General features: G+C 37.3%; 1 protein-coding gene across 1 annotated transcript in view; it reads right to left on the bottom strand.

The window, feature by feature from the left end:
• Positions 1-8788: 8788 nt before the first annotated feature.
• Positions 8789-18085, bottom strand: part of LOC124153657 (fasciculation and elongation protein zeta-2) — a 230965-nt gene continuing 221668 nt past the window's right edge. Inside the window, exons 3-8 of the mRNA XM_046526955.1 lie at positions 17555-17842; positions 15410-15524; positions 13687-13940; positions 13334-13409; positions 12581-12646; positions 8789-10727 (exon numbers count right to left, since the gene is read on the bottom strand). Of these exons, the coding sequence (XP_046382911.1) occupies positions 10711-10727; positions 12581-12646; positions 13334-13409; positions 13687-13940; positions 15410-15524; positions 17555-17842 (816 nt within the window). The 3' untranslated portion in view covers positions 8789-10710. The remainder of the gene's footprint in view (positions 10728-12580; positions 12647-13333; positions 13410-13686; positions 13941-15409; positions 15525-17554; positions 17843-18085) is intronic.

Raw genomic sequence — 18085 nt, 5'->3', positions numbered from 1 at the left:
TGCGTCGCCTTCTGCAGCTTTCACGGTTGTTGACTATCCATTGAACAGCGGGCTGGTCGTAATGAACAACTAACTCTAATCCTCTTTTCGATCAACATCATGCCAGCCAAAGACAAGAAGATCATTCGGAAGGGGATGGGCAGTTGTCCACCAACAGCAGCAGCTCGAGTCAATTTGGGCAACTTACAGGGATACCTCCATATATGTTATTCTCGCCGTGGAGATACAAGCCTTGAAACACGCAGTTTTTTTACTATGGGACGCAGGTGCGGCTCCAGGATTTCCTTGAGGGGGGGGCGCGACGGGCTGCTTACCCCTCCCCCCACTCTCTCTTATGATGTGGCATACAAGCGTCAAAATAAGATAAGAGTTTCGGCATTATAGTTGAGAAAGAATGAAGGAATTGATACAAATTGTTTGGTTTTAATGAGCGAATTGCACCGAATACACCGAGAAAATTGCAAAAGCCCGTGTTATTTTATGGAAAAAGTTGTAAAAGTAATTTCCAATTTACGTGTGGAATTTCAAACGATCTGTATATTTTTCGTTCCAAGCGGGAGACACAAGCTTTGAATAGACGTTCGAATCGTAGATTTCGATGGAGAGTTGAGGGAAATAGGGCGAGAAAATAAAAAAAACGCTGTGCAATCTTATGGGAAAATTGTGAGTATAATTGACGACTCATGTATTGTGTATGCACTTTCAATTATGATCAAATCATGAAAATAGAGAATCCACACCAAATGCAGAAAAACCCCATCCCTGTAGATCAAAAATTGAGAGAGAAAAAGCAGACATAAGCGTAACATTTGTAAATAGAGGGCAGTCTACGGTATGTGATGCGAGTTCGCATTTTATACCCCTTGACAAAAGTGCTTAGCGGGTGAAATGAAGTTTTCTCTTCAATATATTAAATTCCAATTTTACCCATAAGTATTTAACTTTTGGATTTCAGGAACTACTGTATGATTGATCACGAAAATACAACTGAAGTCGACAGTAAAATCATTTACCGCATTTCATTTGAATATCTTGGAAAAATATTTTTGAGAAGTTATTATAGAGATTATTATCAAGTGTTTATAAATACAATCATGTGCACACACAAAGTTCGATGGCAGTTTTCATTGGATTCATGTCATTAAATTCCGGAATTTTTTTCAAAAAAGTTATCTCATTATCTAATCCCGTTAACATTGTACTTTTATTTTTTTCAATAACGGTGCATATTTATCACATATTTTTTCAAGCATGCTTTCTAACGAGTTCGAATTTTTTATTTCCATGAAAACAGCTGGGATTAGTGTATTCAACTTGAAGCACTCTACTGACTCTCCAGCAAATCTGTCCTTGATATCCGTATTTACGTAATCTAAGATGGGAATATAGATTATTTTTTCCCAATACGCGATTATTATATCGTCTTCATCATTGGTAGCCGGGTAATTTGCTCGATTCTTTTGTCGATTGGCTGCATGTGGAATGCGGATTTGAATGTCCATTTCCTCCATAATTTTCTTAGCCTTTGCAAAAATTCCAGAGAAAATTTTATAAGAGTTCATCCGCTTATCCTTTAGTACTTCAAAAGTTTGGTCAACTTTTTTTTAGCTTGAAAAACATCTACAGTCTCATTTTGCAAATATCTGCTTAAAATATAAATTGCACTCAAAACATCACTCAGACTATATTCAGCTCAAATGAATTCACAATTACAAATTGATAACAATAAACATCTTCCTTTAGTTGCCGTTTTATAATCATCCTTGACACTTTTTCGAGAGCTTTGGCAATATCATGTAAGTCGTCTCTAAAAGTTACAATAGCTTATTATGCCTTTCTACCCATCTAGTCTCACAGTTACCTGTCAATTGATGACCTAAGATATCAACAATGGTTTTATTACGTTTACTTGATGCTTTAAAAATTCGCGGGAAGAGATGCCGAATCTTGTTCCTTTGAATCATTTTCTAGCCGAGGCTTCTTCCTTATTAGCCACCTCACCATTTTGCATATCTATGCAAATAAATTTAGATCTACACGTACACAAAGAAAGAGAAATCAGTTTGATAACATAAAAAAAGAATACAACCCCAAAACCCAACCCCGGATAAATTTAGATCTACACGTACACAAAGAAAGAGAAATCAGTTTGATAACATAAAAAAATAATACAACCCCAAAACGAATGCAACTGTCCAAGCTCACGTGTGATGGATGAATTACTCCAACCGTTTCAGAGAGAAAGTCTTCAACTTTAGAATGTGTCGCCAAAGGAAATCTTCAACAATTATTGCTCGTAATTGTACAGAGCTCCAACTTCAAACAGCAGGCCAGCAAAACAGATACCTGCGCTCCACCTTTGTGCTTCTTGACCGTGCGCACGAGTGGAAACGACCGATGAATCTGTTGTCGGAGTTGCAGACTTTCAAATTCGAATCATAGATCTGGCAAGGCTATCTAAGGAATATATAGTTGCAGAAATTTTCTACAAAGAAAATAAAAACGCCTGCCGATAGTGAAACAAATTATTCGGAACATCTCAACTTCGAGAAAAACTCTTTCTGGCTGTAGGAATGTACCGTATAAGCGCGTGTAAGAGGCGCACCTTTTTTCCCAGATATTGCAGCCAAAAATGGGGGTGCGCCTCTTACACAAACTTCTTATCTTCCCCCCCTCCCCTTCACCGGTTGCAAGTTCAAGGGGGAACTGAGTGGCCTTGGTTTTCAGCGTGAGTCAGTCATCTGAAACCCTGGGTCAAAATCAAGCGGCAGGCAGGGGAGTTTCTCCCTTAGTGACGTATTTTTAAAATACTCCTGTTTGAATTTCTTGCAAGCATCGCGCCGTCACGTCGCGTCGGTACCCCAGAGGTGAACATTGAAAAGATCGCGCGGGGTGATTAGCTCCGGAGCGCGCGCTAAATTTATTGCCACGAGTGGGCATCCCGCGGCATTTATACTGCATATAGTAATATTGGTGTCAAAACCTGCGGTTGAAAAAATTCGAACGAGTGTGCTCATTGTTGGACTTAATGGTGGATAGAAGAAATCGGAAATGCTTATAAGTGAAGAGCGCTGAAGGAGAGGCCGAGGGGAAGAGGGCTCCCTCCCCTCCGTATTTAAAGCTACGAGCGAAGGAGCAAGGGAAGAACACGTCCGATCTTGCATGTGACGTCGTTGCCTTTAAAGCGAAGGGGCGAAGGCGCAGCAATGTGATATACGCAGTTTGCGTTGCCTGAGTTTCCAGTCCGTCTCTTCTTGTTTGAATGCGCTTATGCTACGCTTGTTTCTTCCGAAATTGTGCTGTTTGGACTATGTTGAATATTAGTAGCCTTATTTTAGCTATAAATCTTTGTGTCAATCAATTAGAGCTCAAAAAACTTAAATGCTGCAAGATATACGTCGCGTTAGGGCTAATTCTTTTTAGAACCTCGTGCGTGTCATACAATTGCTGAAAGATATCGAGATATCTTCGAGCTCAGAAGGTGACTCACGTAGCATTTGACCTCCAGAAACTCGGGGAATTGAACCTGGTAGACCGAAAAAGGTCAGTTGGTGGAATGGGGTAGGGATGAAACACGTTTGCATTGATCCCCTGTAACTTGATATTTTCCTGTGGAGTCTCGGAAAGGAAAAAAACGGCAGAGGCATTAGCTGATGGAGAGCCGAGTGTAGTTCCGTTAGGCCCCTTGCACACACACCGATGTTGGACGGCCGGTAAAATATTGGCCGATATTTTACCGGCGAAGCGATACTTGCACACACGCCGGATTTTAACCGGTCAAACGATACGTTGCTAAGTTTTTGAGCCGGCGCCGGCGATCCACAGTGACAATAGCCGGCAGCTAACCGGCATTTTGCCGGTGCCGGCGTGTGGTCGGTACGTGTGCAAGCTCAAATGCTCTCCCATTGTTCACCATTGGAATGTGGACGGCCGATATTTTACCGGCCGTCCAAAATCGGTGTGTGTGCAAGGGGCCTTAAATCTACGACGTGGTTATTATCCCACGGCGCTGAGATTGCCCCGATTGTTGTTCAATCTCTTGGGAAAGCTCATGCCATTTGCCTGTCGTGTTTTGCCTTAAAATTTTCCACGGCTGCAATTCTATTGCAATACTCCTGCGAGAGCTTTTAAACAAAATTGTTCGTGAGTAGGACAAGCAACGTAGAGCGATGGCGTATGCAAAGAGAGGATCGGAACTCTTTCTACTCCCTCTTATGCCGCCGCAGTTATCAAAATTTCCTTTTTCAAATAGTACTGAAAGAGGACATTTCGATAACTGTCGAAATTCCAGGCATACGTCTGCAACACCGCACGATAGGATAAAAAAAGTCGCAAAATTTTTTTTCTTTATAGCTTCGATCCTCAAAATAGGGGTGCGCCTCTTACACAAGCTTATACGGTATGTACCGTAGAATGGGGTGACTTCGGCCACACGCACTTTGCTTCACAAATTGATACTTGGTAGCACAATGGGTGACGAGCCATCATTTCATTCTCGCCTTTCCTGGCATAGGTAAGAGGAGATTGCAAGCAGCAAAAAAATTCCGTCAGTCACCGCCCAGGGGGGGGCGCGCGCCCCCTGGCTGGAGCCGCCCCTGATGGGACGTCAGTTTCGCTCTAAAAAGGGCATCTTTGAAGCCGGCTATTAGTGTTGTATGCTTTGCCAGCAGGTATGCTCGGAAAAGGATCCATTGACATTTGTTTACGTTTTTGCGTCGCCTTCTGCAGCTTTCGCGGTTGTTGACTGTCCATTGAACGGCTGGCTTGTTCCTCTGCTCCTTGCTCCTCTTCCCCTTATCCTCTTTTCACTGAACACCACGACAGCAAAAGACAAGAAGATCATTGTGAAGGGGGATGGGCAGTTGTCCACCAACAGCAGCAGCTCGAGTCAAGTTGGACAACTTACAGGGATACCTCCTTATATGTCATTCTCGCCGTGGAGATACAAGCTTCAAGTCTCGCTGTTTTTTTTACTCTGGGACGTCAGATTTTCTCTAAAATGGACATTTTCAAAGATGGCTTTTAGTGTCATTTGTTTTGTCAGGGGATATGCTAGTAAAATTTTCTTGGAGTCCATATCTGTTATACTGGACATAGGAGGCAAGAATGGAAATAGTCTCAGTTAATAAGTCTTCAAATTTTATAATAAATTAAACAATTGATATCAAATAAAACATTGCATTTTATTTAAATATGTCGACCTTAAATTGTAGTATTCAAATCGGCTTATTTGCTTCTCGTAGTGAACACCTCAGGCATTGCCTACCTCTGGTGGATGCCTTGCCAGCCTATGGTGAACATAGCATAGTGGAATATTCGCGGTTGTAGTGAGTAGTAGGGCGGATTGTAAAAATCGTTTTTCTTTTTAAATTCATCTGGTCCAATGAAAAAAAAAGTTGTGAGACTGATCAAAAACAAGTCCTGAAAATTTTGATAGAATTAGGTGAAGCCCTGACCATTGCTCAAATGCAATTTATGGGGGGGGGGGGGGGGGGGCATTTAAAATCAAAAAAATTAATATTTCATGATCATTCGCTAGATTTTGCCAAGTTACTGGCCTTTCCGGTAAACATTTTTGTGCATTTTAATATATCTGCCACCATTAAGCCGCAAAATGCCAAATTTGAATGTGCATCTGCCAAGAAAATATTCCAATGCCCTCGCAGCGTCGTGGATAGAGGTGCTGCAGCCTGCTCCCGTCCCCTCCTATGCCCTGAATACAGCAAAAATCGTCCTGCGTGTGCTGCTAGGACGGGTCTCATCTTTGATGACAGTGACATAACTATGGGGGGATGAGTGTATAAATCCCCCCCAAAGCCTCACCATACAAATAAAAAATTTATTTAAAACTATTGTCTATTTTTGACATGTAATAACTGCATCTGCTTAAAGTTAAATTTAAGTGCCAAAATAATGTAAAATGTGTTTCCAAGCATGTCATTTTTCAAATTTTCTCACAACCCCCCTCTCCCATGCCCCTCCATCCCCCAAAGCATATTCCTAGTTATGCCACTATTTGATAATATAATTCGGCAAATGGTGGAAAGTAAAAAAGAGTGTGTTGTGAGACAACTTGTCCCTTTTTTGGTGCCTTGTCGGCATTAAACAAATCGATGTTTCCAACTTTTAGAGATCATTGCATGTTATTTTGCCTCACAAAAGATCCCATCCCAAGAAAAGAAAGGAGTGGGGTATATAGACTAAAATGTGAATGCAACGCTGTGTATGTTGGGCAAACGGGGCGACAATTTCAAGAACAGGTGAAAGAACACCAAGCCTGCCTGAGAAATAAAAAGACTGCTTCACAATTTTATTGCTTTACAATGCCACACATTTGTTAGACAACAATCATCAAAGTGATTTTGTTTTTGAAGTGCTTCATAATGAACCTAAAGGACCTAGATTAGACACTTTGGAACAGATGGAAATTTTGCAGCACGTACGTTCCAATGACGACATTGTAAATGAATTTTTGTATGACTCCCACTCTCCTCTTTTAAATCTCCCACTCCTAAATTCCTGGGCTAATGACATGATGAACTCTTTGGCCTCTCTCTCACCTGAACCATCCCCCCTCCACCTGCCATGCCCTCCCTAAGGGAGCCTCCTCCCCCTAACTTCTTTCATACCATATGACCAAGTTTTTCCCCCTCCCTCTTCTCTGTAGACCAATCCGTTCAAACTAGTTACCTTTCTCCCTACCCCACCTAGCCTGGTATAAAAGGATGTGATGGACCTCTGCAGAGTTCACCTGATGATGACGTCTAACGTTGAAACCATGGTCGTGAATAAATATTAATGTGAAAGCACAAAGTTCTTCTTTTTAATTTAATCTGAAGCAAAGTAATTTCGGGGAGGTGGGGAGTGGACTCTCCCTCGCTACGCCACTGAGCATACACATGGAATGCAAATGAGTTCTATAATCATAAATTTTAATGTTAAATTTTGTAAATTATTACATATCTTATATGCGAGCAGGGAACTAGGACGGGGAAGGGCATGCATGCCCTGGGCATCAGACTTCAGGGGGGAGGCAAAATTTGAAAAGTTTATTTTACTTTTCCTGTTGAATTATTTAATAATAATTATAAATTAATAACTTATTAAACATTAATATTAGTAAAACCCAGTGGCACAGCGAGGGGGGGGTTTTGGGGATAACCCCTCCCCTCCAGGGGTCAGAGAAATTTTTAAGTTTAATCCATTTTCCTTAATTGGATTAATATAACTTTATTACTTACAGAATAGTGTAAAGATTAATAAAATATCCCTCTGAAAGCAGTAAAACTCACCATTTTGAACCATTTTTCTACAAATTTTTCTGGGGGAGGGCCCCCACACCTCACACTTACCCTAGTGGGTATTCTATACCCTCCAGACTTCCCAGTATTAGTTGTACCTAAAATCCCCCCCTAGCCTTAATTCCTAGCTGCACCCCTGCATAGTGGCCCTACCTCCAAGGATCAAGGAAAACCATAATTATTCTTTTGGGTATGAGTCCCAATAGAGCCGCTATTCTAGTCTTGCCCATCTGTACTTTAAAGAAAGAGCGAGGGTGTATACATTCAATAGAACACAATCAGCTGCCCATCATTCTTCCACAGCGGCAGTGACATAGTCAGGAATTTCATTCTGAGGGAGTGAGGGTTTGGGGTAAAATTGCTTAAAAAACTGGGTACTATGCACAGGGATTTAAACTAATTTTAACTCTTTTCATAATCGAAAAAAACTTCATTTTTCATAGAAATCTTTTGTAAATCCATGATTTTTCAATATTTTGTTTTCTTTTACGATGAATCAAAGTAATCTTGCTTATAAACTGTGGGGGAAAGTAGGTAGGGGGGTCAGGACCCTCAGAATCCCCCCTTGCTATACCACTGCATAGTAGCATGATGGACAGGGAATTTACACCTTTTTGCAAGCAACCAAGATCAGTATTTCCTTCATTCTGGGAAAGAATATTGGGTCTTTGAGGTGGAGAGATTGTCAATAAGTTTCTGATGGGGTTAGAAAGTTGTCATTATATGGCAGATTAAAATCCAAGAATGAAAGCATGGATGGTCCCAATTTTTTCATCAAAGAAACACTATGGAAAGAAAAGGTGATGGAGGTCTTCCCAGCTTTTGATCAACCCTGAATACTGGCCTTACTTCTCTTTTGTATCTGTCCCCCATTTAATACTGGAAAGAAGGATAGACGAGGTCCTGCTCCATTTTTTCCTCCATTTAACATGTTGGCGGATGGCGAGAATTCTCGTCATTTTTTTTCCGAATGTTCCGGACGGATGACGAAGATTCTCGTCATTTAGGTGCGTCAACCTAAACAATTTTAAAGCGTACAATACGTATTCCTTAGTACGTTTTCAGTTGTTGTTCGTTATTCATAATGAACTGATGCATCATAATGTTTGATTGGGTAAAGTCATATTCTAAATATTAGCCTACCCCGGTACGCAATGTGTTAATGCCAATTATTAGCCAAAATATTAATATTAAAAGCCAAAAAAATGCATTGATACCTCTCTCTGCTTTAAAAGTTAATATGGATTTAGCATAGGTCATTGAATACTAGTTTCACATTGATTGTTTAAATGTGTGCTTGAGAAATGTTTTTTTTTATAATTATCCTTCCCAAATGAAAGAAATGTATACATACATTACATCTCACATCACTTACATTAGGTTAGTCAGACACTAATAAAAATATAGATTAGAGCATATCAATACAATGATTTCAAGTAGAGATGTTGTATTTTATCATGCAATTTGCGAGAAAAAATAGATAGAAATTATTTTAAAAATTTAATTTTCAGAAATAATTATGCAAGCCAACTGTTGCAATATTCAGCAATAACATGTATTGACATGGATAGTGGTTTCAAATCCACAAGAAAACCCACTTTTGCATACATGATTTCAGACAACCAATACATTTAAAAGGAGAATTCACATCCTAAATTGCATTCACAAAATATGCTCAGTGCAGCTAAATGAATGCCATAATTTTCTTAGGAAATTCAATTGAGTATCCATCACAGGATCAATAGGCATGCATTTAATAATATATTTTAACTGTTCAAAACATTTGGTTCTATTATACAAATAAGCATTAACAAGCAATAGTTCTAAAATTATTATGTGCAATCATATTTTACAAATTATTCAAATCCATCTACACTGCATTTTAATCATGTAATAACAATAAACTGGACAATGTGCATTTCAGAGATTAGCATGTTCATTAAATGTGCCTACTTACAGCTGGATACCAATTGCATTCATTTTTCAGCAAGAGTTGAAGATGTTATTCAAAAAATAGGTACCATTAATCCAAATTGCTTCAAGAATGAAATATCTTGTGCAATTCATTTAATAAGCCAGAACTTTACATGCCAAGGCTTACAAATCTGCTATGAGTATAACATCAACAAAAAGAGATCATGCATTGGGATGAGACTAGTTCATAGTATGCCGGAAACATATTGAAGTTTATAACTTATAGGTAGTCTATATATTCATTAAAGTCTTTCCACAGTAGTTTTCTGGTGCATTCATGAGGCAACTGAAGAAAAGTCGATAAATGCACAGTTTCCTATTCCAGTTGCACTTTGTTGATAATATTATTCCTGTGACTGAATATGGTGGGCAGGTGAAATTCAGGTCAGAAAATTTAATATTTTTTTCCATGAGTAAAGAACATTGCACACAATCAATGACATTTTCTTAGTTTTCTAGGAAAACATTTAGAGATTAAAAATCTATTTTCTTTGATCAAAAATGCTCACCAACCTCACCAGTAGATATTTTCTTCAATCAAGTGAAAGGAATCTTCTCAGTCAGTCAACATTGATACTACAGTAAGCACAGCACCTATTACAAACAACAGGTAAGCCACTGAGTTGATTGCAATAACAAATTTTGAAATAGGTCACAATTATTTTCCTCGTGACCTTATCAATAATACTCATAAAAATGCATTAAATCAAGTCATATGTATTGCATTGATATCATTGCTTGAGGGAATTACATAATATAGGATAATGCTACATTGATAATTTGTCATTATGATTGTTTTCATGAAATATTAAGTTTATGATATTCTTGAAAATTTACCTGGTTTGATATCATTTGCATATAATAACACATGTGCAAATGATTTACATTGTATGTTCCAAATATACTCTCATTCAGTAATTTTAAAACACAGAGTTGGTATTTTAAGTCTCGACCAGATAACCACAAATGCATTAGCTATCATCAGCAAGGTTTGGGGAGGATGACATATACAATACCTCACAATCTACATAGAATTAATTTATAATATCCATTTACATTCATTCAACCATAAAAGATAAATAAATTATATCACTATTCACTCACTCGTGTCATTAGACTAGATAATGCTTCAGTTTATTATTCATGATATTTTGTTCAATTGGAAAATTTAGCGTGATGCCTCCAAATTTCCTGGCCACTGATCAACAATACAGTCGACTTATAAGCAGAACAAAACACTTCAGCATTTGAAATCATAGTTGTCCCACGGACAAAGATGAATCTATGTACATGAATATTTACAGAACTTTTTGTATGCCTCAGCAAGAAAATCTTCACTGGACCAGAATCATAACTGGCTTGGACATCCTGCCTCCTTGTCTATCTAAGTTCCATTTTAATCCTTGCTGATGCTGTACAGCAGTCTCCAATTTTCTTAAGTGGGGCAGAGAACTGAGAAAAAAGATGCAATGGTCAATCAGAAAAAAATTACCCAACATGTATTGCAACAATCATGGGGGAGTAAGTAGGGAGGTACAGGTGTGCAAATGCTTTCAAATCTAAACAGATTTCATCTGAGAAGAAGATTATTACTCTCAGAAGAAATTATGATGAGGCATGTGGTATAAGAGGGTGCTTATTCATGATACCAGCCCAGAAGATGCTACTTATAACTGCTGGCAAAAAATGTCAGCTGCACCATGGTGAGGGTTAACATGTGATTCAGATGCCAAATTCTTGCTGCATTGGGACTTGTGGTTCTACCTTACGCCTGCTGCCATCTTGATAGAATCATCCCTCTTCAGTAGATCTTTTGCTTATCTCGCATTTCTTGGATTCCTCCAAAACACTATATTTTATCTTAACTGCAAACAGATTAACTGTAAATCAGTCAAATGACAAAAAGGAGTAACTCCTTGCTATAATGTAACAGAATTTTCTTTCCTCACAGGTCAGCCTCTCACTTATTCAACCTTCACCAGGAGTCACTTCCATTAGTCATTTCTCAAGCAGTAACTTTAATTTCTTCCTTCATCTCTACTACTTACTTTCTTTGAACACTTTTCTTTCTACTCTATATTTGATTTAAGTATTATTAAGCACCCTGCAAAAGTTTTCAACTTTCTCAATTATATTGTTTGTGACCTACTAAACACAATTCCAGCAGGCACATGATCATTAGTGTAATACTTCACTTGATTCGTCAACAAATTCATATTTCTATAATTTTGCATAAAATCTCTCATTAAAGTGGTCTATGTACCAAGGGAATTTGTTCACTTTCGGCATTTAAAGGGAACAAATAACTAGCATTTGACAAATCAGAAGTAAATTTCTGGCCATGACCCTGGTTCAAATAATTTCTATATTCCATTTGATTTTGTTTAAGACAATGTTTCCCAAACTTTTTCGAGCCCCCTTGGATCCATAAACCTTTGCTCAACGCCCCCCTAATCACTATCTTTTAAATAATAATCAGAATCATATACTATTTAACCAAATGAGGAACATTGTAATACATAATTAAATAAAAAACAATGACTAATTAAATGACTAATAAATAATTAAGTTCTCTGTGTCGTGAAGTTTTACCAACGATAGACCAAATGAAACTAAACCCCTTCAAATGTTTCCCTTGTGCAAGAAAGGCTTGGAAATATTTTTCAACCGTTCTTACTTTAAAATGTAAGAAAACACATGGTTTAAATTACTTCCATATGCGGGAAACAAAGAAAACTTCAGAAGCGAAGCTTGAAAGCGAAGACAAAAGGAAGGTTACGGAACCTTCGCATTTGTCGCATTGTTGGGACCCTCCGGCGCCCCCCTGCCGCCCCCTTGACACTTTTCGCCCCCATAGACTACAGCAACACCCCCCAAGGGACGGTAGCGCCCACTTTGGGAACCACTGGTTTAAGAGAATAGTATAATTGGAATTGATCCAAAATGAAAATTCATGATTCCCTTTTCCCAGAAGCAAAGAACTATTTTAGTCAAAAATTATTTTTCAAAACTCACTTAAAAAAAAATTCTTTGTAAAGATTGCATTGTCTTAATATTTTTTAGATCTCAAGAAACTTGATTTTGAATAATGAGAAAAAATAATTTTTCAAGAAAATCACCAAATATGTACTACTGCAAACATGATTCCAAAAATCCCTAACCTTTGCTGTTTCCATCGACACCAAATAATGCTTTCTTAGCAGTTAAATGATAAATTAAATTGCTTGTATAGTCTGTCCACAAGGCACCTTCAGATGTAAATTTCAACACTTTCTCATAAAAAATACAAAAACTTGAGTACGTACCTTTCAATATATAATCTGTGAGAAGTGTGGGAACTGTTGGACTATCTTCATTAATAGCTTTCAAAACTGTGGATTAAAAATAATGTCACCATTAAAAAAGATTGCTGTACATATAAAAATTAGCATACATTGTACCTCGGTGAAAAATTGCAAGAAAATATTTACCAGGAAGATAGTACATGATTCAGAAAATGATGGGTTATCAATTAAGGCATTATAATATGAAAAAATTATATCAGTTATGGTTCCTGGATTATAAATTTATTTGCATACTCATTATACAAAACAATGAATATACTGAGCTCCATACTATTGTAATACAAGCTATGGCATTCATAATTAATAATCACACATGCTACTTATATTACAAACAAAATGAAGTAGGAACAGCTTATATGAAATTTGAACTTGTGATATGGTTTACATAAATGTGTATGACTATTCAATATATATATTAAGTAATGCAAAAGTGGTTACATTACGATTAAATTATTTTCATGCCATGAGAGAAAACTATTCAATACATATTTAATAACAATATTGTTGGAATCATAGGAAAGAGAGTGGGGGTAAGATGTGCAAATATTTCAAAATCGGAATAAATATGGTCATGTTTAAGAAGATTTGCTTTATCTCAAAGTATTTAATTTTTTGGTGGCAATTTTTATTTCATTCAGGTGAAAAAATTTGTATGTGGTACTATAGATTTCACCATATTTGCTGTATGTCTCAACATAAAAAATAAGTACTTACTTTTAATAAGGACTTGCAAAGCTTGGTTATCGGGTGGTCCACTACCCAGGTGGTATGGGATTACAGTTGTCAAATACTGAAAGTGAAAAAATGAAGAACATTTCAGTGCATGAAGACATTTACGATTGTCTGTACATAAATTCATCCATAACAATCCAACCTCAATGCAATTAAAGATAATTCTCAATACATTCTGTGAGTCCAGATTATGAAAATATATTTTTCCCTCAATCACACTTCATATCTAAAGATGTTTCAACATATTCCTAACCCAAAACCTTGACCTTCCTCAAAACTGAGTAATTTGTAAATTTGAAATTCAACTTGCTCTTTCAAATTGGGTGTGCATGTACCTTGGGATCAAGACCGTTGGCAGTTGTTGGCGGCTTTGGAGATCGACTGTTCCTTTTCCTTTCAACATGAAATTGGCGCCTACGATTCTGCACAGCAAGAAGCAGGGAGATAAATGAGTTCTTCAATTCTTTTTCATACTCAAGCTCATCACGGAGGGCAAGTTCAGCAATCAATGTCTCAGAGAATTCCCTGATAAGGACCTCGAGTTCTAAGTAAAGTTCATTCAGCTCTGAGACGGATAAGGCCTTAAGCTCTGAAAAAGAGAGGTGTGCATTACATACAAATATGTAAAAGGTTGCCAACAAAATTTTATATGCTATTTCTGAATCACTCTTACATCCATAAGTTTTAAAACATACAGCATAAAAAAATTAATTTATAGTTCGAATTCATATTATAAGTGAATGAAAAATTCATCTACACAAAAGGCGTCCAAAGAATTCAAGTATTACCAAGTGAAAAAAAGTAGGTTTAGACACCCTTGATATTCATGAATAGCTCTTATACTTGAGGATGTATCATTCCCATTTGAGTCGTAGTATTTTTTCTTAGTAATAACGCTATAAGGTTGAAAATTCCAGATGCGCACCTTGTCCATATTTGCCTCAATCTAAAATTTGACACTTGAGAAATTCAGAGGAAAAATGTTTCAAATTTAGATGATTTTTGAAATGTAAAAATTTCAAATGTTAAACATGTATATGATCTAATCCATATGCTGTGAAAATTTCAAGAGGGTAACTAAGAATCAAGATATTTATACATCATGAAAATGACCAGACAAGTGGGTGAAATGTGTACACTTAATGAAAATGTGTAGGAATAGCTTAACTTTATATCCATTCAATGTAATGGATAGTTCAACTATTTGGGCTACACATCAGAGGAAAAAGGTCACAGCAGTAAAGGCATCGGGAAGAGAATTTCACTGGCAAAATGGGCCTCCAAGAATGGAAAGGAGCTCAAGGAAGAACCTTCTTGTAAGAATTTGGAGAAAAGACTAGAGAAGAGTCTGATTTGGAGTGTAGCACTTTAACATGCGGTAACATGGATGTAAAGGAAGGAGTGCTAGAAGAGACTAGAATCATTTGAAATGTGGGTGTGGAGGAGAATAGATTAGAGAGAATCTAAAGTGGACGAATGGGAAGGGAAATTACTAAGTACTAGATGTAGGGAGTACCCAGGATCAAAACTAGGGCGGGGGGGCAAGCCATGGTTGTTCAAGTTGTAGGTTAGATCTAAGCATGGAACAGGTGAATGAAATCAACATTGAAGGAAACTGTAACAGCTCTTTATTAGTTTTCAAAATTATTTGCTTGAAAAAATATTATCTTCCTTAAAGACATTTGCAATATTTGCTTCCAGAGGGGAAGCTGCCCCCTCCTACCCATCGCTGGGTACGCTCATGTACTAGATATGGCCGGGGAGGAGGGAAAGATTTTAGATGACACATAAAAAAGACATTGGGTTTAGATGGAGCCAGTACTGAGCAGGAAATGGATTTTTAAAAACCCTGTAATCGGGAGGAATACTTGGCAGGAGGGGATGAGGGAGAAAGAAATTAGGATTTATGGAAATAATGAAAGGGAGTATTGCGATTTGAAGGGGAAAGTACAAGGTAAGAGTTGAGGCAGTTGGAGTAATTCTCAATTACATCTGTGCAAATGTACATTATCCGGTAGAATAGTTAAATAAATAATGCAGTGGATGAGCAGAACTTACTATCTTCATATAATGGCGACTGCAAAACTTCTTTCCCTTTTTGGTCCAAAGCATCAGTCGATCCAAGAAGAGATCCTCTGTCAGAATCCACAGAGCACTCTGTTGATGGGGTTTCCTATAAGCACAATTTCAAGATGGAACGTCTATGAGACACAAGAATTGTGTTTATCAACAAAACAATAATTAACACAAAATGAAAGTACATAGTCATTTAAGCATGACCCTTCAGGAATTTTTCAAAATGGTTTCTCTGAAACAGCACTGTAGTACAGAGTTATATATACAATTCACCCGATTAAAATGACAAAAAATTGTTTAGAAAAAGGACGCCCCATTCTTAAACCATAATCTCTCTTACCCTCTGATACTATGAAAACATGAAAATCAGCCAAGGTTTATTATAATAGCAACAAACTAATGAATATATTTTTATTTAGAGATAATTATTGAAAGATAAAATATAAAGATCAAATTGTATTAAAATGGAGATGAGAACAGGATTGAATTTTCCTTGCAAAATCCTTAAAATATTGTCAACTTTCTGTATCACGAGCTTTTTTTTTTTAAACAGCATAGGAACATATTTGAAAACAGCAATCAATTTTCAGGTTTTTTTCACAGGGAAATGTTTGCTTGGGAGACTGGATTAATTTTTTAGGAACGAGAAAAAATCATGGTTAATTACTAATAATGTTATCTTAAAACAGCAAGATTGAAATCATATAATGCATTTTAACTGTGTGGTATTTTTTTACCCAACCAAGAAACCTAAACTGAAATTCTTTTTCATTCTCTGCCAAACTACACACAAAAAAAACAGCAATAGTTATAGGGATTTCAGCTCATTTTTTATAACCAAACATTTAGTTGGTTTGATTGATCTTTAAAAATTCATTATTTCTCCCAAGAGAACAGTTCTGCACGTAGCAAACATTTTTCAATTCTGCATTAACATGACAAATATTTGATGATTTCCTCATTTTTGCGATCATTATGAAAAGATCAGACACGATAATGACTTTTTGAAGATCTTTGGAAACTGCGAAAGTACCTAAACTTTATATCTCAGCATTGGGATTTAAATAATTGAGCAAAGATATTCTTGTGAAAACTTGTGGAATGAATAAAAAAAATAATTTAAAAACACCGTGTACGCTGTTTAAAAAAATTTAATCTTTTCTATTTCATCATTCTTGATTTAAAATATGTTGGACTCGATTGAAGTGTTTTTGACAATGTTAAACTAAATGATTTAGAACTGAATGATATTTTTACAGAACAATGAGTACAAATCATAGATAACAATTCACAAACGTTTTATCTTGAAACAGCATATTTTCTGTTATATATTGTTCAAATATAAAAATTCATTGAAATCAAATGATGTGTGTTAAAATATCACCCTAAAGTGGGAAATAAATTAAATAAATTAAAAAGGAAATAAAAATAAAATAGGATAGTTTCCTTCAACCAAGAAAACAAAAGGCATTGATTGCGATTCGTTACCCACCATTAGTGTATTCATAATTTACAAATTATTTTGCTTTAGAAATCCCAGTTCAGACGAATGGCAATAGTCAATTTTAACCTCATTTGAAAAAGGCCAGATTGGCGCCCATGCGATGCCACTCCACGTGAAGTCACAGGGACCTAGTTTCTATACGAGTAGATAGGAGTTTTACATCTTCTGAGATTACCAATGCATGCATGAGGCACAGAGCTCGGGGAAACATGACTTAATAATCACCTATTAAAACTGCATAAGATCGGAAAGTTTCCTTCGTTTGATAAGGTATTAATAATCCTTATTTAAGCCAAGCGCTACCTGCTAGCAGCCAGCATCGTATCAGCGCTCAAAGCCTCGCCCCAAGGTCACCTCACACGGCGGCGCCGGGAACCAGAATTACGTCACACTGGGTTTTCCCAGCATTCATACTTAGCCGTCGCGTTTTCGCGCGCTTGAAAATTTTCACTTTTCATTTAATCTCGAAAAATAGATATCGTCATTTAAAAATCTAAAAGTGTGAAATACGTACTCCAGGAGTAATAATCTTTCGATTTAGGCAATAAAAAAATAATAGGAAACCACCCTATTATCGGTGTGTAACGGTTAAATAAACCAAAAGACTTTTTTCCAGCAGGTACCTGCATCATGTCGTCTATTTCCCGGATGACCTCATCAGCGGTCTTGAGGGGTGTTTCGTCCTCCTCGTCTCCATTCTGACGCAGTCCGGATAGGATGAGCGAGTGCATGTCCAGGTCGCAAGCCACCGCCTCGTCGTCATCCTCATCGTCTTCATCTTCGTCCTCCTCGCAATCGTCCTCATCGTCGTCTTCCTCCCCATCATTGCTCGCCTCCTCTTTCTCATCACAGCCGTTCTTCCTCGACCCATGGTGACCCCTGCGGCGAGCTCCGTTGCCTCCTTTAGCTCCCTGAAAATGAATTGAGAATTTTATGCAGGGCGGAGAAAAGTTATGTCACAAAATTTGAACTTGATTTTTTGAGTGGTAAAATTTCGGCAAAATTTTTTATTAATTTTAATTCTTAAATAAATAAAACATCGTAGCACTTTTCCACAAGAATTTTTAATGCGTACAACGCGTTTCGGCTCACTGAGCCAACATCTGGTACAAGATGATGGCTGAGTGAGCCGAAACGCGTTTTACGCATGAAAA

Source organism: Ischnura elegans, chromosome 2 (genome assembly GCF_921293095.1).
Source record: "Ischnura elegans chromosome 2, ioIscEleg1.1, whole genome shotgun sequence".
NCBI lineage: Eukaryota > Metazoa > Arthropoda > Insecta > Odonata > Coenagrionidae > Ischnura > Ischnura elegans.
This window is presented reverse-complemented; position numbering and strand designations above follow the sequence as displayed.